The 23,085-nt window shown below is 51.8% G+C and overlaps 1 protein-coding gene across 1 annotated transcript in view; it reads right to left on the bottom strand.

Moving 5' to 3' along the window:
• Positions 1–22,691, bottom strand: part of LOC142929857 (synaptotagmin-17-like) — a 39,852-nt gene extending 17,161 nt beyond the window's left edge. The window contains 3 exon segments of the mRNA XM_076071961.1: positions 7,209–7,232; positions 12,918–13,593; positions 19,318–22,691. Coding sequence (XP_075928076.1) covers positions 7,209–7,232; positions 12,918–12,935 — 42 coding nt within the window. The 5' untranslated portion in view covers positions 12,936–13,593; positions 19,318–22,691.
• Between the last annotated feature and the right edge of the window lie 394 nt (positions 22,692–23,085).

Here is a 23,085-nt window from a genome sequence, read left to right as displayed (position 1 = left end):
GTAGGCTTGGGCTGGGGAGGTGTACGGGGGAGATGGCAAAGTACAGCAATGGATTCAAGGATCCATGTGTGTGGAGCTTTGAGTGTTATCCCCCTCGCGAGCAATTGTTCTTCTGCGGCCACTCCGGTTTCCGTCTCCCGCAGGCAAACCGCGTTCCCGTGAGTGGAATCGGCCGAACATCGCGACGGAGCAGGAAACGTCTTCGAGCGAACAAAGTCTCGAGCCTCGGTGATGAGCCCTCTCGTGCAAGAGAGGGGGGCCCGCGTGATTCACGGGCTGTCAATTCGAAATCGACACGCGGACGCCCGTTGCGCACACACACACACACACGTGTGTGTGTGTGCACGCGCAATCTCGTTTGTGGTGGAATGACGGAGGGCCTCGCAGCTTATAAGGACAATTTGATCGCGTTACCGTTCATTAGCGTAAATGGAGTGAGAGCCACGGGGAACATTTACTGCGGTAGACTCTCGATTATCATCATGCGGTTTATCCGATTTGCGGATTGACCGCGCACCTGAGACTTTCCCTTAAGCCCAAATTAGTAATCTAAAAACAGTTATATATTGTTATTCTTGGAAATCTTTACGACAAGTCACGTGCTTAAACCAACAAATATGTCGCTCCAGTTAATCCGAAATCCACGTGATCGCTCTACAGTACAGTAGTTGCAATATCTCTACACACAGTGGGCGCAGTTTGACTGACGTTGATTGGCGTGTCACTGCTGCTGTACACTTTGCGGGCCGAGTGTTATTATCGCTGAGCACGCGTATAATGGATAATCGAGAGACTACCGGGAAGTTACTCTGAGCTGTTGTTAAAGACGTCTTTGATCCCAGTTGTGTCGCGAGACGCCATTCTCGCACAGTCTTGCATGAGACCGTGTCGGAGAGCGGCCCTTGGGAAGCCTCTTTTCGCAGAACTTCTTCTAAGATTTACGCTCTTCAATTTTACCCGGGGGGATTGTGCTGTTGTGGTTGTGGTTGTTGTTGTCTTGCTGTGATCTGGGACTGCTGTTGTTGTTGCTGTTGTTGTTTTTCTGCCTTGCCCAAGCTTGCATTTAGTGTTGAAAAATTGGCAGGAATTGAAAAACGTTTACTATTTGTACTTATATACTCAATTCATTTTATTTTTTTTATTTTCGCGACTTGCTTTAACTGTTCCAGACTTTCCACTCCTGTCATGTGTTTTTGTATTGTCTGTCATTTTAACTTTCTGACCTGCCCCGACTGGACATCTGTGAAATAAGAACTTCATGGCGCATCGAATTCCTCCTCTAGTCTAAATAAAGATTCTTCTGCTTCTGATTAAATGATCTCTTGTCCACACCTGCCTTGCGTTTTTTCTAGAATTTGGTGAAAAATAACCCCCAATACTTCAAGAGCCGCAATGCCACGTGGTGAATACGAGAGGGTGGGTCCTTAATATATAAAGTGATGAAACAGTCCTTGATGAGCCCCATGCGGCTCTGGGGACACAGGTTGCCCATGGTAAACTGGACTTGCATGGTAAACTGGACTTCCATGGTGAACTGGACTTCCATGGTGAACTGGACTTCCATGGTGAACTGGACTCCCATGGTAAACTGGATTTCCATGGTGAACTAGACTTTCATGGTGAACTGGACGTCCATGGTAAACTAGACTTCCATGGTGAACTGGACTTCCATGGTAAACTGGACTTCCATGGTGAACTGGACTTCCATGGTGAACTGGACGTCCATGGTAAACTAGACTACCATGGTGAACTGGACTTCCATGGTGAACTGGACTCCCATGGTAAACTGAATTTCCATGGTGAACTGGATTTCCGTGGTGAACTGGACTTCCATGGGGAACTGGACTCCCATGGTAAACTGGACTTCCATGGTGAACTGGACTTTCATGGTGAACTGGACTCCCATGGTAAACTGGATTTCCATGGTGAACTGGATTTCCATGGTGAACTGGACTTCCATGGTAAACCGGACTCCCATGGTAAAACGGACTTACATGGTAAACTGGACTTCCATTGTGAACTGAATTTCCATGGTGAACTGGGACACCCATGGTGAACTGGATTTGCATGCTCAAGGGTCGGCAATAAGAATAACAAGGAGGAGCCATTTACATTTTTTTCTAATTTCAAGAAAAATCAGCAAAGCGGCTCCGGAGCCGCAGGTTGATGTTCGTCTCCTGGCCAAACCCCAAATTTGGCAGAGGCAGGAGATTGAATCTCAACCCTCGGGGCTCCTCCAGAAACAAAAACACTACGGGTGGCCACGTGGAATGTTCGAACGCTAACTGCGGAGGAGAGGCTGCCACTTCTCTGTCGGGAGCTGGACCGGTACCACCTGGATCTCTGTGATATTCAGGAGGTGTGGACAATCCTCTACTCGGGGTAGGAGACTGCCAAATAACAGGGAGTGGCTCTTCTTCTGAACAAAAGAATGAAGGGGGCGTGGGAGCGTGGCGGTGAGGTGTGGGGAGCTGTAAGCCCCAGGCTACTTTGGGCTCGCCTTCCCATCAACCGGAGGCGAGGAGTGGTGGTCGTGGTTACTTATGCCCCGACCGAAGAAGAACATCCGTGGAGGGATGCAGGCAAGGCCGATGAGTCAGATGCCTTCTATGACCTCCTGTTACAGGTGCGAGCTAAAGTGGCCCCTCGGGATAGAGCGATCTTGTTGGGTGACTTCAATGCCCGAGTTGGTCATGATGCTGACACCTGGTCTGGAGTGATTGGAAGGATCAGCTCAATAACAACGGTAGGAGGCTGCTAGATTTTTGTGCAGCCCATGGGCTTGTAATTACCAACACGCTGTTATGGCATCGGAGCATCCACACAACATCATGGATACATGCCGGGTCGAAGTAAGAACATCTGCTGGACTACATAGTGATGGAACAGCAGATGCGGGCCCATGTCCTTGACACCAGGACCTACCGTGGAGCTGATCTGCCTACTGACCATCGACTAGTCATCTGTAAGATGCGCCTGCCATTATTCCACTCCGGTGGTGGGTGTACACCCAGGACCACATTCAAACCCATAATGGCATGGTCTCAGCTAGCTGATGAAAGTTGCAAGCAACAATTTAATCATCGCTTGCAGCTAAGGTTGGCATCGTCCCCCACTCCTCCTGATGTCGAGGGTAAATGGGTGAGGTTTAGGACTGTGACTCATGCAACTGCAATGGCAGCTTTGGGTACACGGTCCAGACCTTCTCAGAGACCCTGGCTGACAGAGGTGCTGTTCAGGCTGCTTGAGAAAAAGCGACAGGCCCACTCTCATCGGCTACAGAATCCCACGTCAGAGAATGAAAAGGCTTACTGCAGCCTTCGCTTGGACGTTCGGAAAGCCGTGAGGCACTGCAAGGATGGGTGGTGGTCGCGGGTTGCTGAGGAGATGGTGTCTGCCTCAATGGCCCGCGATCACAAATCGCTCTTTAATTCCATTAAAAAAGTAACCTGCAGCGCCACACCTATTACCATCATTAGGGGAAAGAACGGTGATCCAAGCTCTGACCCCCAGGAACAGGTTTGCAGATTTGCTGAGCATTTCTGTGAGGTCCTGGGGGAGGGGAAATCCCTCAGCCTGGAAAACATCGTAGGACAAAGTGGGGATGACCCTGCTGAGGTTGCGGTGCCTCAAATATTGGAAGAAGTCACCCCCTGTGAGTGGCTGGCTGAGGTGCCATCTGCCGAGGAAGTACTGAAGGCGATCCAGAGCCTGAGACCAGGTAAGGCACCGGGCAGAGATGATCTCCCAAGCGAAATGCTGAGGGAGAGTGGCATTTGTGCACAGACTGCCCTATATGACATCATAACAATAGTCTGGACCACTGGCCGGGTTCCGCAGGATTGGAAGGATGCCCTGGTGGTCCCCCTCTTTAAGAAGGGGGACCGCACAGACTGTAACAACTACAGGGGCATCTCACTCCTCAGTGTGCCGGGAAAGGTTCTGGCAAGGATTATTCAACATCGCCTTGCTAGGCACGCTGATGAGAGGCTTGCGGAGCCCAAATGTGGTTTTAGGAAAGGGCGGTCCTGCACAGATGCTATATTTTCTGTCCATCTGCTACAGCAAAGGTGTAGAGAATTCCAACAAGACCTACATCTCTACTTTATTGACCTAGTCAAGGCCTATGACACCATCAGTAGGCCTGGGCTCTGGATTGTTCTTCGTGCGTTCGGAGTCCCTGACCCGCTGCTTACGATCATTTAGGACCTTCATGATGGTGAGCGGGCCCGGGTAAAACTACGTGGCTGGGAGTCGGAGTCATTTCCTGTTCACCTTGAAGTGCGACAGGGATGTCCTCTGGCTCCCACATTATTTAACATCTATTTCGACCACGTAGTTCGTGAAGCTTTGGATGGCTGTACTGGAGGAATTTCCATCTGGTACAGATACAATGGGAAGCTGATCGATGCCTGCGTGCTGTCAAGGGATGGCTCCCTATTGGTCAACCACGTTATGTATGCCGATGATCTAGTAATTTCTGGTCACTCAGAGGAGAAGTTGGAGGCGTTGCTGCTGAATCTGGAGCTTGCCACTAACAGGTGGGGCCTTACCATCAGCCCCACCAAAACTAAGCACCTGCCTGGGTATTTTGTACCATCGGACATTTCACCCCCACAACTCCCAATTGGTGATGGGGCAGTTGTGGAGAGAGTGGAGAGTTTCCCATACCTAGGCAGTGTGCTCATGACCAGCTCCAGGTTTAACAGCAGAGGTCTCACTCCAAATCAGTCGAGCGGCATTATCTTTTAATTGGTTGCGTAATGCTGTGTGGAAGCTACCTGGTCTGTCGCTCCACACAAAGTTTCAGGTCTTCTCGGCCACGGTCATTCCCTCCCTTCTCGACGCTTGCGAAACGTGGACCTCCCTAATGGAACATCTTCGCCGGTTAGAAACATTTAGGATGGCCTGCCTACGATCCATCCTGGGTTTAACCAGGCTGGATTGTGTGAGGAGCTCACAAATCCTTGAAAGATGTGGACAAAGTCCCATTGGTGAGCTCCGCCGGCAGGCAAGGCTGCGTTGGCTGGGTCATGTAGCCTGCATGCCCAGCCACCGCATGCCTAAACAGCTTTTGTTCAGCCGGATAGAGGGGGCTAAACGGGCGCGGCATGGGCTAGAGAAGAGATGGAGTGATGTGGTACAGGAGGATGTGGAGCTGAGTGGACTTGCCGATGACTGGTACCAGTGGTGTCAAGATCGGCCTCTGTGGAGGAGGCTCGTGAAGGACGCTACTAGGCAGTTGGAGGCAGTCGCCCTCCAACAACAATGGAGGGCAGAGGAGCGATGCTCACAACAACGAGCGGAGCACCGTGTGGCTAAAGCACAGCAAGTTGGGACAGTAGGGGGCACAGGTGGTGCATCAGCCAGTCGTCTCAGTCATCTTAGTCAGTCGACCCGTGGCACCTGCTGGGTCTGCCCCGTGACCTCCTGCCAGTGGGCGTTCGACACTTCACGTGGCCTCAAGGTGCACATAGCCTGGCACAAGCGTTGTGGTGACGTCACCGCCACTTAGTGGCGAATGGTGGTTGTTGTTGACGTGTTGGTGTGTGTGTGACGTGTTGGTGTGTGTGTGTGACGTATTGGTGTGTGTGTGTGACGTGTTGGTGGTGGTGTGTGTGATGTGTTGGTGTGTGTGACGTGTTGGTGTGTGTGACGTGTTGGTGTGTGTGTGACGTGTTGGTGTGTGTGTGTGTGACGTGTTGGTGTGTGTGTGACGTGTTGGTGTGTGTGTGACGTGTTGGTGTGTGTGTGTGACGTGTTGGTGGTGGTGTGTGTGACGTGTTGGTGTGTGTGTGACGTGTTGGTGTGTGTGTGTGACGTGTTGGTGTGTGTGTGTGACGTGTTGGTGGTGGTGTGTGTGACGTGTTGGTGTGTGTGTGACGTGTTGGTGTGTGTGTGTGTGACGTGTTGGTGTGTGTGTGACGTGTTGGTGTGTGTGTGTGACGTGTTGGTGTGTGTGTATGACGTGTTGGTGTGTGTGTGTGACGTGTTGGTGTGTGTGTGACGTGTTGGTGGTGGTGTGACGTGTTGGTGTGTGTGTGTGACTTGTTGGTGTGTGTGTGTGACGTGTTGGTGTGTGTGTGACATGTTGGTGGTGGTGTGACGTGTTGGTGTGTGTGACGTGTTGGTGGTGGTGTGACGTGTTGGTTTGTGTGACGTGTTGGTGTGTGTGTGTGACGTGTTGGTGTGTGTGTGACGTGTTGGTGTGTGACGTGTTGGTGTGTGTGTGACGTGTTGGTGTGTATGTGACGTGTTTGTGTGTGTGTGACGTGTTGGTGTGTGTGACGTGTTGGTGTGTGTGACGTGTTGGTGTGTGTGTGTGTGATTAATTTTTGCAGTCACGAAAGCTTCGAATCAAGTCTGAACCACCTCTACGGGGAGGTATGAGGTCTGTGTCTTTGTGTTGTCTCTGCTTGTGCATCTGCCTTTGTGTCTTGGCTTGGATTTGTGTCTCTGTGCTGTCTCTGCCTGTGTGTGGGCCTTGGTGTTTCCTAGTGTGTGCTGCCGCGCCCCCTTTGCTCCATGCATACCTCATGCTAATTTGTCCCATTGTCTCTCAGCCTCACCTTCTCTGCCTATTTAAGGCGACTTCACTGTGTGCGTGTCTGTGCTGGTTCACTCTACTTGGATGTCTATGTGTGTGTGCGCGGTCTGTATTTTAAATTTCATACTTAACTTGCAATTTAACAATCTTTGAAATAGCGTAATCAACCAGACTATGCGTTAATTGTGTTTTGACCGACCGTCTGTGTTGCTTTATATGGTTTCCAAATTTTGCTAAACCCTGTCTGTTGGGTATGCTTCTCTCTCAGTGTCCCCTGTTGTATCTGTGTTAGTTCCCCCCTACTTGGGTGTCTGTATATACATCTGGGGTTATGTGTTTCCTCTCTCTCGTAAATTTAGCTCTTCTGTACCTGATGATGGCTGCTTGTGTTGCAACCGAAACGTCGTACGCTATTGTTATTTTATTATTTTTATTTATACGTGACTTAACCGAAAAAAAAAAGAGTAATTCTTGCAGTCACGAAAGCTTCGAATCAAGTCTGTGTGTGACGTGTTGGTGTGTGTATGACGTGTTGGTGTGTGTGTGTGTGTCACGTGTGTATGACGTGTTGGTGTGTGTGACGTGTTGGTGTGTGTGTGACGTGTTGGTGTGTGTGTGTATGACGTGTTGGTGTGTGTGTGTGACGTGTGTGTATACGTACTCTCACCCCATCTCTAGGGTCCAACTGTCCTTTGAGAGGGTGGTTGGGAAGAGAGAGAGAGGGAGGGACACGGGGAGAGAGAAAGAGAGACAGGTCAACAATTGTTAGGTGATGGCCGCACAATTCGGGCGCATGCTGTTAGCGAGCACCCATTAAGTTGCAATGATTCAATAATAACGGTGGTGGTGTCGCCGATGCAAACCGTGCCATGCTACACTGGGCCACCTTTGACCTTCAATCCACTTTTGACGAACCAATATCCCCCGTATAGCCTATTAACATGCTGTTTAGGGGCAAAGTGCTGTTCGTGCGGAGCAGCTGTGAAGAAGGCCGGTAGGGCACACGAGGGGGTGGGTGGCCAGCATCACGCCCATCCGCCGTTGTCTCCTGAGTGCCTGTGTTTTCACACGTAGCTACCCTTTTAAGGTTGAGTTGACCTAGGGGAGACCCAGGGGCGGTTCAAATATTTCCCACTGACGCTGGCCGCGAGGGAGGGGATCGAACGCTGGTCGCCGGGTTCGTAGCGGAGTGCGCTAACCGCTGCGCCACCGCTCCCCGTGACGTTCACAAACAGCACCACCACCACGACCAAACTGCGTGACATATATAGATGTGAGCACTGGGGAGACAAAGGCGGCCGGGCGTGGTTATGGCCGCATCACTTGTGCACAGACACACGCACGCACCTCCACACACGAGTGTGTGCACACCACAGACAAACACCAGGACACGGTGGTGATGTTGATAGTGATGATGGTGATGTTCATGATGTTGATGATGTTGGTGATGATGATGTTGGTGATGATGTTGATGATGGTGATGATGATGTTGGTGATGATGTTGGTGATGTTGGTGGTGATGATGTTGATGATGGTGATGCTCATGATGTTGATGACGTTGGTGATGGTGATGATGTTGGTGATGATGTTGATGACATTTTTATTATTTAATTGTTTCCCTTCTACGTGGCTTTACCGAAAGAACCAAGATTATGATCCCTGCAGTCACGATGATGATGTTGATGATGATAGTGATGATGTTGGTGGTGATGATGTTGATGATGCGAACACGGTTGAAGCGTGCACCTCTGTCTGATCATCGGTGTCCCATTATCGACGTGCTCAGTTGATCTCTCTCTTTATCGCCTTCCCTATCCATTTCTCCCTCGCCCACCCCGTCTCTCTTCATCCCCCTCTCTCTCGTCCGTCCGCTGTCGCCTTCTCTCATAACCCCACTCCCTCCTCCCCTCATCTTTTCCACTCACTCTCTGTCCACCCCCCCACTTCGTTCTCTCTCTCTCTCTCCATGTTTCCCTTCCAACCTCACTCCTTTCTACCTCCCTCCCTCCCCACTCTCTTTCTCACGGTTTTCTCAATTTGCATTTTGTTTTTCTCTCTCTCTCTCGCTCTGCCCTCTCTCTCCCCACCTCTCTCTCTCTGTCTCGCCGCCATCATTTCGGTTTTTTTGTTTTTTTATGCTTTGCTTTATGTGCCCCCCCCCCACCCCCATTTTTAAATGAAAGATTTCACGAAAGATTTCACGCTCTGCTCCTGCTTACCCCTTCCCTCTCTCTCTACCCCCTCTCTCCCTACTCCGTGTCTATGTTCCCCCTGTTCATCTCTCTCTCTGCCCAGCGTCCCATAGCACTACCATCACCACGAGCTCCATCTCTCTCCCTCTGCCCAGTGCCCCTTAGCACCACCACCATCACCAGGAGCCCCATCTCTCTCTGCCCAGTGTCCCATAGCACCACCACCACGAGCTCCATCTCTCTCCCTCCGGCTGCACCTCTCCCCTCGCTCTCCATCATTTATCTCGACCCAATCGCCCCCCCCCCTCTCGCTCCCGTGTGCTCCGGTCGCCATGGTGACGAGATAACATCACCACGGAGGAGAGGCGCGTCACCCCCCCCCCCACCTCTTCTGTTTACCGTGCACGTGTCTGTGTGTGTGTCTACTGTGTGTGTCGTCTGTGTGTGTCGTCTGTGTGTGTCTACTGTGTGTGTCGTCTGTGTGTGTGTCTACTGTGTGTGTCGTCTGTGTGTGTCTACTGTGTGTGTGTCTACTGTGTGTGTCGTCTGTGTGTGTGTCGTCTGTGTGTGTGTCTACTGTGTGTGTCGTCTGTGTGTGTGTCTACTGTGTGTGTCGTCTGTGTGTGTCGTCTGTGTGTGTCGTCTGTGTGTGTGTCTACTGTGTGTGTCGTCTGTGTGTGTGTCGTCTGTGTGTGTGTCTACTGTGTGTGTCGTCTGTGTGTGTGTCTACTGTGTGTGTCGTCTGTGTGTGTCGTCTGTGTGTGTCCACTGTGTGTGTGTCTACTGTGTGTGTCGTCTGTGTGTGTGTCTACTGTGTGTGTCGTCTGTGTGTGTCGTCTGTGTGTGTGTCTACTGTGTGTGTCGTCTGTGTGTGTGTCTACTGTGTGTGTGTCAACTGTGTGTGTGTCTACTGTGTGTGTCGTCTGTGTGTGTGTCTACTGTGTGTGTCTACTGTGTGTGTCGTCTGTGTGTGTCGTCTGTGTGTGTCGTCTGTGTGTGTCGTCTGTGTGTGTGTCGTCTGTGTGTGTCGTCTGTGTGTGTGTCGTCTGTGTGTGTGTCGTCTGTGTGTGTCGTCTGTGTGTGTCTACTGTGTGTGTGTCGTCTGTGTGTGTGTCGTCTGTGTGTGTCGTCTGTGTGTGTCTACTGTGTGTGTCGTCTGTGTGTGTCTACTGTGTGTGTGTCGTCTGTGTGTGTGTCGTCTGTGTGTGCCTACTGTGTGTGTCTACTGTGTGTGTCGTCTGTGTGTGTCTACTGTGTGTGTCGTCTGTGTGTGTGTGTCTACTGTGTGTGTCGTCTGTGTGTGTCGTCTGTGTGTGTCGTCTGTGTGTGTGTCTACTGTGTGTGTCGTCTGTGTGTGTGTCGTCTGTGTGTGTCGTCTGTGTGTGTCTACTGTGTGTGTGTCGTCTGTGTGTGTGTCGTCTGTGTGTGTCGTCTGTGTGTGTCTACTGTGTGTGTCGTCTGTGTGTGTCTACTGTGTGTGTGTCGTCTGTGTGTGTGTCGTCTGTGTGTGTCGTCTGTGTGTGTCTACTGTGTGTGTGTCGTCTGTGTGTGTCTACTGTGTGTGTGTCTACTGTGCGTGTCGTCTGTGTGTGCCTACTGTGTGTGTCTACTGTGTGTGTGTCGTCTGTGTGTGTCTACTGTGTGTGTGTCAACTGTGTGTGTGTCTACTGTGTGTGTCGTCTGTGTGTGTGTCTACTGTGTGTGTCGTCTGTGTGTGTCTACTGTGTGTGTCGTCTGTGTGTGTCGTCTGTGTGTGTGTCGTCTGTGTGTGTGTCGTCTGTGTGTGTCGTCTGTGTGTGTCTACTGTGTGTGTGTCGTCTGTGTGTGTGTCGTCTGTGTGTGTCGTCTGTGTGTGTCTACTGTGTGTGTCGTCTGTGTGTGTCTACTGTGTGTGTGTCGTCTGTGTGTGTGTCGTCTGTGTGTGTCGTCTGTGTGTGTCTACTGTGTGTGTGTCGTCTGTGTGTGTCTACTGTGTGTGTGTCTACTGTGCGTGTCGTCTGTGTGTGCCTACTGTGTGTGTCTACTGTGTGTGTGTCGTCTGTGTGTGTCTACTGTGTGTGTGTCAACTGTGTGTGTGTCTACTGTGTGTGTCGTCTGTGTGTGTGTCTACTGTGTGTGTCGTCTGTGTGTGTCTACTGTGTGTGTCGTCTGTGTGTGTCGTCTGTGTGTGTGTCGTCTGTGTGTGTGTGTCGTCTGTGTGTGTTTACTGTGTGTGTCTAATGTGTGTGTCGTCTATGTGTGTGTCTACTGTGTGTGTCGTCTGTGTGTGTGTCTACTGTGTGTGTGTCTACTGTGTGTGTCGTCTGTGTGTGTGTCGTCTGTGTGTGTCTACTGTGTGTGTGTCTACTGTGTGTGTCGTCTGTGTGTGTGTCTACTGTGTGTGTCTACTGTGTGTGTCGTCTGTGTGTGTGTCGTCTGTGTGTGTCGTCTGTGTGTGTGTCTACTGTGTGTGTCGTCTGTGTGTGTCGTCTGTGTGTGTGTCTACTGTGTGTGTGTCGTCTGTGTGTGTCTACTGTGTGTGTCGTCTGTGTGTGTGTCTGTGTGTGTCGTCTGTGTGTGTCGTCTGTGTGTGTGTGTGTCTACTGTGTGTGTGTCTACTGTGTGTGTCGTCTGTGTGTGTCTACTGTGTGTGTCGTCTGTGTGTGTCGTCTGTGTGTGTGTCGTCTGTGTGTGTGTGTCGTCTGTGTGTGTTTACTGTGTGTGTCTACTGTGTGTGTCGTCTGTGTGTGTGTCTACTGTGTGTGTCGTCTGTGTGTGTCTACTGTGTGTGTCGTCTGTGTGTGTGTGTCTACTGTGTGTGTCGTCTGTGTGTGTGTCGTCTGTGTGTGTGTCTACTTGTGTGTCGTCTGTGTGTGTCGTCTGTGTATGTGTGTCTACTGTGTGTGTCGTCTGTGTGTGTCTACTGTGTGTGTCGTCTGTGTGTGTCGTCTGTGTGTGTGTGTGTGTCGTCTGTGTGTGTGTGTCGTCTGTGTGTGTATGTCGTCTGTGTGTGTGTCTACTGTGTGTGTGTGTCGTCTATGTATTTGTAGTCTGTGTGTGTGTCGTCTGTGCCGTCCCGCCCTTCATAGGCGCTACTCGCTAACTGCACTTGCCCCAACAGTTGACGGCTATACGGGGGATCTTTGTCTCTGTCGTCTCTGTCGTCTGTGGGGAGCGGTGGTGCAGCGGTCAGCGCGCTGCGCTACGAACCCGGCGACCCGAGTTCGATTTCCCGCTCACGGCCAACACCAAGTGACGATTATCTGAACCGGTCCTGAGGATCTCCCCCAGGTCGACTCAGCCTTAAATCATCGCGCACCTGTTGCGGCGTGTAAACATCAGCACTGGAGAGACAAAGGCGGCCGGGCGTGGTATTGACCACCCACCCAACCCCTGCACAGATCGCCGCTCGCTAACAGCACTTGCCCCCAGCACTCTGTCGTAAGGCTACACAGCGGAAAGACAAATTAACTTTGTATTTAGCGAGCACCTATTAAGTTGCAACGCGGCACGCACGCACGTGAACGCGCGCACGCGCGCACGCACGTGCACGCGCACGCGTTCACGCTACAGGTGACGGCGGCTTCGAGAGGATTTCATCCGGCGGTGGATTGACCGTGACCGATGATGACGGTGATGATGGACGCAGCAAGCAGAGAATAACAACACAAAGACTAACACCTCCTATAGCCGGTGGTGATGTTTACGCTCACCACGTTTAGGGCTGAGTCGACCTAGGAGTGGAGGACCGCCTTGACAGTGCTGTTAGCGCCTACGAAGGCCGGCACGGCGCACGAGGCGGTGGGTGGCCGGCACCACGCCCGGCCGCCTTTGTCTCCCCAGTGGCGATACAAACAAAGACAGACTCCCCGTGTAGCCTTAACAGACTTTTTGGGGGGGGCAAGTGCTGTTAGCGAGTAGCAGCACCTACGAAGGCCGGGACAGCGCACGAGGGGGTGGTGGGTGGCCAGCACCACGCCCGGCCGCCTTTGCCTCCCTAGTGTGGGTCCACACAAAGACAAAGATCCCCCGTATAGCCTCGACAGACTGTTGGCGGGGGGGGGGGGGCGGGCAAGTGTTATTATCGAAGGCCGGCACGGCGCACGAGGGGGAAAAGGGGTTTGGGGGGTGGCCAGCACCACGCCCGGCCGCCTTTGTCTCCCTAGTGTGGGCACAGACGCGCGCGTGCACGCACGCACCTGCACGTAAGACATCATGGACGGCTGCCTGCAGTCCGGCGCTCACCGCCGCTCATGACGCCGCCCTCGTCTGCAGTCGATGCCCCGAGACTCCTCGGCTGGGGGAGGTTGGTGATGGTGGAGGAGGAGGAGGAGGTTGGTGATGGTGGTGGTGATGGTGGTGGAGGAGGTTGGTGATGGTGATGGAGGAGGTTGGTGATGGAGGAGGTTGGTGATGGCGGAGGAGGAGGTTGGTGATGGAGGAGGATGGGGGAGGAGGTTGGTGATGGTGGAGGTTGGTGATGGTGGAGGAGGAGGCTGGTGATGGTGATGGAGGAGGATGGGGGAGGAGGTTGGTGATGGTGGAGGTTGGTGATGGTGGAAGAGGTTGGTGATGGTGGACGAGGAGGTTGGTGATGGTGGAGGTTGGTGATGGTGGAGGAGGTTGGTGATGGTGATGGAGGAGGATGGGGGAGGAGGTTGGTGATGGTGGTGGTGATGGTGGTGGTGATGGTGGAGGTGATGGTAGTGGTGATGGAGCAGGAGGTTGGTGATGGTGATGGAGGAGGTTGGTGATAATGGAGGAGGTTGGTGATGGTGATGGAGGAGGTTGGTGATGGTGAAGGAGGTTGGTGATGGTGGTGGTGGTTCGTGGCAGTTGATGGTGGAGGTGAAGGACGCGATTCCCCGGCGTTCTCTGTGGGTCAGGGTTTGAGTCCGGGGCGAGGGGTTCAGGGGGTTATTACCGCAGCGGTCGCTGTGGTTGCTGTTTTGAAGCCGCCAGTGTCGCTGCTGTGCGAGACGGCACGTGTCCACCTGTTGCAGATCAAGCTTCAGCTCATGATGGATCCACATTCCGATGGCGGGGACCCGTCTATCCTTGACCAATGCAGGACTCTAATGTACCATGTATAAATGTATATACAGTGAGGGAAAAAACCTATTTGATCCCCTGCTGATTTTGTACGTTTGCCCACTGACAAAGAAATGATCAGTCTATAATTTTAATGGTAGGTTTATTTGAACAGTGAGAGACAGAATAACAACAACAAAATCCAGAAAAATGCATGTCAAAAATGTTATAAATTGATTTGCATTTTAATGAGGGAAATAAGTATTTGACCCCTCTGCAAAACATGACTTAGTATTTGGTGGCAAAACCCTTGTTGGCAATCACAGAGGTCAGACGTTTCTTGTAGTTGGCCACCAGGTTTGCACACATCTCAGGAGGGATTTTGTGCCACTCCTCTTTGCAGATCTTCTCCAAGTCATTAATGTTTCGAGGCTGACGTTTGGCAACTCGAACCTTCAGCTCCCTCCACAGATTTTCTATGGGATTAAGGTCTGGAGACTGGCTAGGCCACTCCAGGACCTTAATGTACTTCTTCTTGAGCCACTCCTTTGTTGCCTTGGCCGTGTGTTTTGGGTCATTGTCATGCTGGGATACCCATCCACGACCCATTTTCAATGCCCTGGCTGAGGGAAGGAGGTTCTCACCCAAGATTTGACGGTACATGGCCCCGTCCATCGTCCCTTTGATGCGGTGAAGTTGTCCTGTCCCCTTAGCAGAAAAACACCCCCAAAGCATAATGTTTCTACCTCCATATTTGATGGTGGGGATGGTGTTCTTGGGGTCAAAGGCAGCATTCCTCCTCCTCCAAACACGGCGAGTTGAGTTGATGCCAAAGAGCTCCATTTTGGTCTCATCTGACCACAACACTTTCACCCAGTTGTCCTCTGAATCATTCAGATGTTCATTGGCAAACTTCAGACGGGCATGTATATGTGCTTTCTTGAGCAGGGGGACCTTGCGGGCGCTGCAGGATTTCAGTCCTCCACGGCGTAGTGTGTTACGAATTGTTTTCTTGGTGACTATGGTCCCAGCTGCCTTGAGATCATTGACAAGATCCTTCCGTGTAGTTCTGGGCTGATTCCTCACCGTTCTCATGATCATTGCAACTCCACGAGGTGAGATCTTGCATGGAGCCCCAGGCTGAGGGAGATTGACAGTTCTTTTGTGTTTCTTCCATTTGCGAATAATCGCACCAACTGTTGTCACCTTCTCACCAAACTGCTTGGCAATAGTCTTGTAGCCCATTCCAGCCTTGTGTAGATCTACAATCTTGTCCCTGACATCCTTGGAGAGCTCTTTGGTCTTGGCCATGGTGGAGAGTTTGGAATCTGATTGATTGATTGCTTCTGTGGACAGGTGTCTTTTATACAGGTAACAAGCTGAGATTAGGAGCACTCCCTTTAAGAGTGTGCTTCTAATCTCAGCTCGTTACCTGTATAAAAGACACCTGGGAGCCAGAAATCTCTCTGATTGAGCGGGGGTCAAATACTTATTTCCCTCATTAAAATGCAAATCAATTTATAACATTTTTGAAATGCGTTTTTTCTGGATGCTTTTGTTGTTATTCTGTTTCTCACTGTTCAAATAAACCTACCATTAAAATTATAGACCGATCATTTCTTTGTCAGTGGGCAAACGTACAAAATCAGCAGGGGATCAAATACTTTTTTCCCTCACTGTATCTGTGTGTAATAGAAGGTGTCCACCTGTTGCAGATCACGCTGCAGCTGATGATGATAATGAGGGATCCACGTTCCGATGACGGGGAACAATTCAGGACTGTAATATATCATTTATAAATGCATTAATTTATTTTACCCAGGAAAGGTCTCGGTGAGTCTCGAGACTCGTTTGCAAGAGCTGCCCTTGCTACATTTGGGATACTTTGGGGCCAGTTGCTTGCGAAGTGAAGTTGGTTCGGTTTCGTTCGGGAGGAAGTCGGGAGTTGTGGGCAGTGCAGTGTTAGGAGAAAACCTCACGGAGCACACACACACAAGGTGACAGACAGCACGCAGAGCTGCGATACACAGACGGGATGACGAATCCGCACTGCTGCATTACCGGAGATCTCTCGACGCGATCCATCAAACTAAATAATATTAAAAAAAATATTTTACAGGGTAAGGCACCAACCACTGAGAAGCGACCTGCCCACACGCACACCCTGCACATATCCCACACACACTCACACACCTTGCACATGAGCCACACACACTCACACACCTTGCACATGTCCCACACACACTCACACACCCTGCCCATGAGCCACACACACTTACACACCCTGCACATGTCCCACACACACTCACACACCCTGCACATGTCCCACACACACTCACACACCTTGCACATGTCCCAGACACACTCATACACCCTGCACATGAGCCACACACACGATGATAGCTCAACCAAGTGGCTTACCATCACGTGGACATTTATAGAAGCCAAATACTCTCGACGCGTGACGTTTGATTCTAAACGTGGAGGGGGAAAACCGGAGGACTTGGAGAAAAATCCACGCGACCACGGGGAGAGAGATACAGCAAACTCCCAATATACAGCAAGCGTCAGGGTTGGGATCGCACCTCGAGATCCTCCTATATACCAGGCGAGGTAGTTAACATCTCGCTACCGTAGCGCTACGAACCCGGCCACCCGAGTTCGATTCCCGCTCACGGTCAACACCAAGTGACGATTATCTGAACCGCTCCTGGGCCTTCCCCTAGGACTACTCAGCCTCTAATGAGCACCCGGTGCGGTGTGTAAACATCGCCACTGGGGAGACAAAGGCGGCTGTGGGTGGTGCCGGCCCCCGACCCCCTCGTGCGCCATGCCGGCCTCCTGTATACCAGGCGAGGTAGCTGACATCTCTCTACGCGATGCACAAACCCCCTTTTGCCATCAAAGCGCTGTATCACAAGCGGGTGCAACCTCTCCTGCTGGGAAGATGGTCACGGCGAGACTGCCGTGGAGTCAACAAACGCACAGGTGGATTTTCCTCCGGGGTCTTAAACGCGCCTTGCCACGTTTAGACTCAACGTCGGGCCTTTAGAGTCATTCGGTCGCTATCAATTTCCACGCGACGATGATGAATTGAGCCACTTCGTTGAGCTGTCGTTTGCGACTGGCCAGGTTCGCTTCTGAACAAAAAGAGCTTTAAATCGCAGCTCGGTGTGCCTTACCTGGTAAAATAAAATAACACATGTAGTAATGTTACAACGGAGCTATGTGTTTTGTATAGCCGCCCTCTTGTGTCTGAACAATTAACCAATTGGTAGATATGAGTTAAATGATGACGTCACCCTGCTGCTCTATATAAAACCGGGAGCAAGCGAGGGCTTTACCATTCTGGCGAATTGCCAGATGATGCTGGATGTATTTACCAGCGAAACGTCGTACTCAAACTGTAAATGTTGTGGATTCACTCTTCAACACACCGGTGGGCTAAAGTAGTGAATTATTTGTCTTTTGTCAACGTGACACTTTTTTTGCTGATTGGCCGTGTCGGGTGGTGGAGGGTTACGACACATTTATAAATAACGCGATCTAACCCAAAAACCTTTATTATGAATTATGTTTTTTTTTTCCGATTGTCAATAAAGATCACTGGAGCCATCCAGAGATGGGCCGAGGAATTTTGCCAAACATCTACAATTGTAATCGAAAGTCCTGAGACTCAGTTTAGGATTTTCTCTTGTAAAACAAAATATAGATTTTTACGTTATTCAATACACATACGTTGCAATGTGAGGACTGTATTTTTTTACAGCACACAGTTTACACGAGCGCACCAATTAGCACGCTTCAACGGAGTGTCAGGCAGCAATTGTTGGCGTCTTAATCGCTGCTGTTTAAACAATTTCACCATCAATGAAACCCCCCACCACCACCACCATCTATTAATCGCGAACCCAATGAAGACGAACGCTCACGCGCGCACGACAGGGGTTGTGTGGCTACGTGGCTTCACTATGGCCGTGTCGGAGCCAGAGCCAAACACGGTACTACAGAGTACCGGGTTTCAAGTCCTGGGGCTATGGGTGTGTGTGTTACCCTCACAACAACGATCGGAGCGCCGGGTGGCTAAAGCGCAGCAAAAGTTGGCACAGTAAAGGGGGCACAGGTGGGGTGCATCGGTCCAGTCGTCTCAGTCAGTCGACCCGTGGCACCTGCTGGGTCTGCCCCGTGACCCTCCTGCCAGCGGGCGTTCCGCCACTTCACGTGGCCTCAACGTGCACGTAGCCTGGCACAAGCGCCGTGGTGACGTCACCGCCACTTAGTGGCGAATGGCGGTTGTTGTGTGTCACTCTCTCCTCTCTCGCCATTGGTTCATCATGGCTATGTCAGAGATAACAGCATCGGGAGAGCCCCAAGCGCCTGGAGCTGGGTGTTTATGTTATGTGTTCACGATGGCCACGTCCCTAGACACCGAACCAGCAGCACCACAGATCCCCGGAGTCTGTTGCGTTTTCTTCCCCCTCTCTCTCGAAGGTCTCGTAATGGCCATGTCAGATACGTCTAGCCAGTCCTGCTGAGCGCACGCGTTTAGATCTAAGCCCTCGGTTCTGGGTGTTGTGTTTGTAATTCTTCCGTCTCCCATCTCTCAGAGGTCTCAAAACGGGGCCATGCCAGATTCACGTGGCCAAGGTGAACTGATTTCCTCCGTTCAAATCCACCAAACCTGTGGCGTGCGAATGAATTTCATGGCCCCAATTCGGGTCACCAACGACTGCACCACAACCCATCACGTCATCAATTCGGGGCGGTGGGTGGTGGCGGGGGTTTGAGCGCATAAATTTGGTCCTGCCTCTCGCTCCGGCCACGAATGTGTCTCTCTGCTGTCAACTATGAAGAAGGCCCCATTGGCCGAAACGTCGCAAATCACGCATATTGATTCACGTGAAGGCAGTGTTTTTTGACAAATGTGTTTTAGTCTTTTTGAAATATATATATAATTTATGCTGCCAACGCAGTGTCACACACGACAGCAAAAGACATATACACATATGTGGGTATATAATATATATATTCTCCGGACGTCTCTTCGACACGCGATGCCACTCTTTTAATGGGAAAACAACGGGTGAGCGGGAACCCATCCTGGGAGCGGCTCGTTTTCCCCTACAGCATCTGAACGCGACGTGATGATGGCCCCCGCCGCCTGTAGAACTTTCCAGAGGGTGGGTGGGGGGGGGGGACGACTGTTTAATTGTCCCCACAACAACACCACCACCACGGCTACACGACACACCATCATCATCATTATTATTATTATAACGACAACAACGATAAGGACGTGGGCAGGGGCGGCACGGTGATGCCGCCGTGATGTGGGACGCACGCTGGTGGCCGGCCATTCGAATTCACATTTTGACCCGTTTCAAAAGCACTAAGCCGGGGTGGTGGTGGTGGTGGTGTTAATGCGCGGAGCAAAATGCAGACACAACTCCAGAACAACTCCCAAATTTTTGTTAACATTTATACATATATCGTACCGTGTGCGCGTATCTAAATGACCATATTTACCACAAAATGTAGGTTACATTTGAGGGAATGAAACACGCTCACCTGCTGAATGCTTCCCCTGTCTCTCTCTCTCTCTCTTCACCGCGACCTCAACTTGAGGTCAAACCCGGTTCGTGCGTGGGGTTCGTTTTGTTTGAAATGACGGGAATTCTGTTGCCTGTTGTTCTTTTAATGATCAATATTGTTGTCGTCGTTAATTGTTCGCGATGTATACGCGTGTGATGTTGCTGCTGCTGCTGCTACATGTTGAATCCAAGTTGAGCCAGATCCCCAGCATCCTCCTCCTCCTCCCCGTCGCTTCATCTTCATCTTGTTTCCTTCATCGTGCACTCGTCCGCCATGCGTCCCGCCCCGGAGAGGCGATGCCCGGCGCGCTCCCTACAGCTCTCCCCTTCACTCTCTCTCCCTACAGCTCTCCCCTTCACTCTCTCTCTCTCCCTACAGCTCTCCCCTTCACTCTCTCTCCCTACAGCTCTCCCCTTCACTCTCTCTCTCTCCCTACAGCTCTCCCCTTCACTCTCTCTCTCCCTACAGCTCTCCCCTTCACTCTCTCTCCCTACAGCTCTCTCCTTCACTCTCTCTCTCCTTACAGCTCTCCCCTTCACTCTCTCTCTCTCCCTACAGCTCTCCCCTTCACTCTCTCTCTCTCCCTACAGCTCTCCCCTTCACTCTCTCTCCCTACAGCTCTCTCCTTCACTCTCTCTCCCTACAGCTCTCCCCTTCACTCTCTCTCTCCCTACAGCTCTCCCCTTCACTCTCTCTCCCTACAGCTCTCCCCTTCACTCTCTCTCTCTCCCTACAGCTCTCCCCTTCACTCTCTCTCTCTCTCCCTACAGCTCTCCCCTTCACTCTCTCTCTCTCTCTCTCCCTACAGCTCTCCCCTTCACTCTCTCTCTACAGCTCTCCCCTTCACTCTCTCTCTCCCTACAGCTCTCCCCTTCACTCTCTCTCTCTCCCTACAGCTCTCCCCTTCACTCTCTCTCTCTCTCCCTACAGCTCTCCCCTTCACTCTCTCTCTCCCTACAGCTCTCCCCTTCACTCTCTCTCTCTCTCTCCCTACAGCTCTCCCCTTCACTCTCTCTCTCCCTACAGCTCTCCCCTTCACTCTCTCTCTCTCTCCCTACAGCTCTCCCCTTCACTCTCTCTCTCTCCCTACAGCTCTCCCCTTCACTCTCTCTCTCTCCCTACAGCTCTCCCCTTCACTCTCTCTCTCTCCCTACAGCTCTCCCCTTCACTCTCTCTCTCTCCCTACAGCTCTCCCCTTCACTCTCTCTCTCTCTCCCTACAGCTCTCCCCTTCACTCTCTCTCTCTCTCTCCCTACAGCTCTCCCCTTCACTCTCTCTCTCTCCCTACAGCTCTCCCCTTCACTCTCTCTCCCTACAGCTCTCCCCTTCACTCTCTCTCTCCCTACAGCTCTCTCCTTCACTCTCTCTCTCTCTCCCTACAGCTCTCCCCTTCACTCTCTCTCTCTCCTACAGCTCTCCCCTTCACTCTCTCTCTCTCCCTACAGCTCTCCCCTTCACTCTCTCTCTCCCTACAGCTCTCCCCTTCACTCTCTCTCTCTTTCTACAGCTCTCCCCTTCACTCTCTCTCTCTCTCCCTACAGCTCTCCCCTTCACTCTCTCTCTCTCTCCCTACAGCTCTCCCCTTCACTCTCTCTCTCTCCCTACAGCTCTCCCCTTCACTCTCTCTCTCTCCCTACAGCTCTCCCCTTCACTCTCTTTCTCTCTCTCCCTACAGCTCTCCCCTTCACTCTCTCTCTACAGCTCTCCCCTTCACTCTCTCTCTCTCTCCCTACAGCTCTCCCCTTCACTCTCTCTCTCTCTCCCTACAGCTCTCCCCTTCACTCTCTCTCTCTCCCTACAGCTCTCCCCTTCACTCTCTCTCTCTCCCTACAGCTCTCCCCTTCACTCTCTTTCTCTCTCTCCCTACAGCTCTCCCCTTCACTCTCTCTCTCTCCCTACAGCTCTCCCCTTCACTCTCTCTCTCTGTCCCTACAGCTCTCCCCTTCACTCTCTCTCTCTCTCCCTACAGCTCTCCCCTTCACTCTCTCTCCCTACAGCTCTCTCCTTCACTCTCTCTCCCTACAGCTCTCTCCTTCTCTCTCTCTCTCTCCCTACAGCTCTCCCCTTCACACTCTCTCTCTCCCTACAGTTCTGCCCTTCACACTCTCTCTCCCTACAGCTCTCCCCTTCACACTCTCTCTCCCTACAGCTCTCCCCTTCACTCTCACACACTCTCTCTCCCTACAGCTCTCCCCTTCACACTCTCTCTCTCCCTACAGCTCTCCCCTTCACACTCTCTCTCTCTCCCTACAGCTCTCCCCTTCACTCTCTCTCTCCCTACAGCTCTCCCCTTCACTCTCTCTCTCTCCCTACAGCTCTCCCCTTCACACTCTCTCCCTACAGCTCTCCCTTTCACTCTCTCTCCCTACAGCTCTCCCCTTCACACTCTCTCTCTCCCTACAGCTCTCCCCTTCACTCTCTCTCTCCCTACAGCTCTCCCCTTCACACTCTCTCTCTCCCTACAGCTCTCCCCTTCACTCTCTCTCTCCCTACAGCTCTCCCCTTCACACACTCTCTCTCTCCCTACAGCTCTCCCCTTCACACACTCTCTCTCCCTACAGCTCTCCCCTTCACACACTCTCTCTCTCCCTACAGCTCTCCCCTTCACACACTCTCTCTCCCTACAGCTCTCCCCTTCACACACTCTCTCTCTCCCTACAGCTCTCCCCTTCACTCTCTCTCTCCCTACAGCTCTCCCCTTCACTCTCTCTCTCTTTCCCTACAGCTCTCCCTTTCACACTCTCTCTCGCTCTCCCTACAGCGCTCCCCTTCACTCTCTCTCTCCTTACAGCTCTTCCCTTCACACTCTCTCTCGCTCTATCTTGCTCTCCCTACAACTCGCTCTCTCTCGCTCTCCTATTTCTTGCTCTCCCTTTCACCTTCCCTCTCTCGATGTTTTCCCCTCTCCTTTCGCTTTCTCCCAACAGATCTCTCTTTACTATCTGCAGCTCGCCCACCCTCTCCCCTCTTCATTAAAGCTCTCCCTTTGCTTCTCTCTTTCTCCCTCTCTCTCAAGAGCACTCCTATTCCTCTCTCGATTCGCTCTCCCGTCTCTCCCGACAGTTCTCCCGTTCCTCTCTCTCTACCTGCAGCTCTCCCTCCACTCAGCTCGCTCTCCACCCCGCCTTTCTCTCTAATATTGTCCAACCTCTATTTTCTTCACTCTGTCTCTCTCTCTTCCTCTTTCGCAAATATTCCCGTACGCTCTTCCCACACTCTCTCTCTCTCAAGGGCTCCTTCGCTCTCTGCGCCGCTCTCTCTCTCCATCGCTCTCTCTCTCTTTTTTACGATCAGAGGAAACAAGAAGATGCTCGGTGTAGTCGGCACTTTGCTCCGTTCATCATTTGTTTTTTTTTTATGCTTTGCTTTATGTAAACCCCCCCCCCCCCCTTTTAAATGAAAGACCTAACAAAATTAGTTTTTTTTGCTCTCCTTACCCCTTCCCTCTCTCTCTACCCCCCTCTTTGCCTCTCCTCTCTCTCTCTCTACCCCCCTCTTCGCCCCCCCTCTCTCTCTGCCCCCTCTCTTACTACTCCATTTGGCACTCTCTCGCTCTCTTTTTTCTTTAAAACTACGACAAGTGCTGCATCTGCACGCAGCCCTTCCCACAGTCCAACGGCCTCCGACGGGTAGCTTAGATCTGCATGCAGAGCTCTCCGTCATCTGCCACCGAGCACACGGCCTCCTCCAGCGCCCACCGCTCCTTGAAGGCCGGCACGGCGTGGGTCAGCCGCGCATGGCGGA

This window comes from Petromyzon marinus, chromosome 3 (assembly GCF_048934315.1).
Source record: "Petromyzon marinus isolate PM22_M1 ecotype Great Lakes invasive population chromosome 3, UKy_Petmar_22M1.pri1.0, whole genome shotgun sequence".
NCBI classification, from domain to species: domain Eukaryota; kingdom Metazoa; phylum Chordata; class Hyperoartia; order Petromyzontiformes; family Petromyzontidae; genus Petromyzon; species Petromyzon marinus.
Note: the sequence above shows the minus strand (reverse complement) of the source record. Positions and strands in the feature narration are given on the sequence as shown.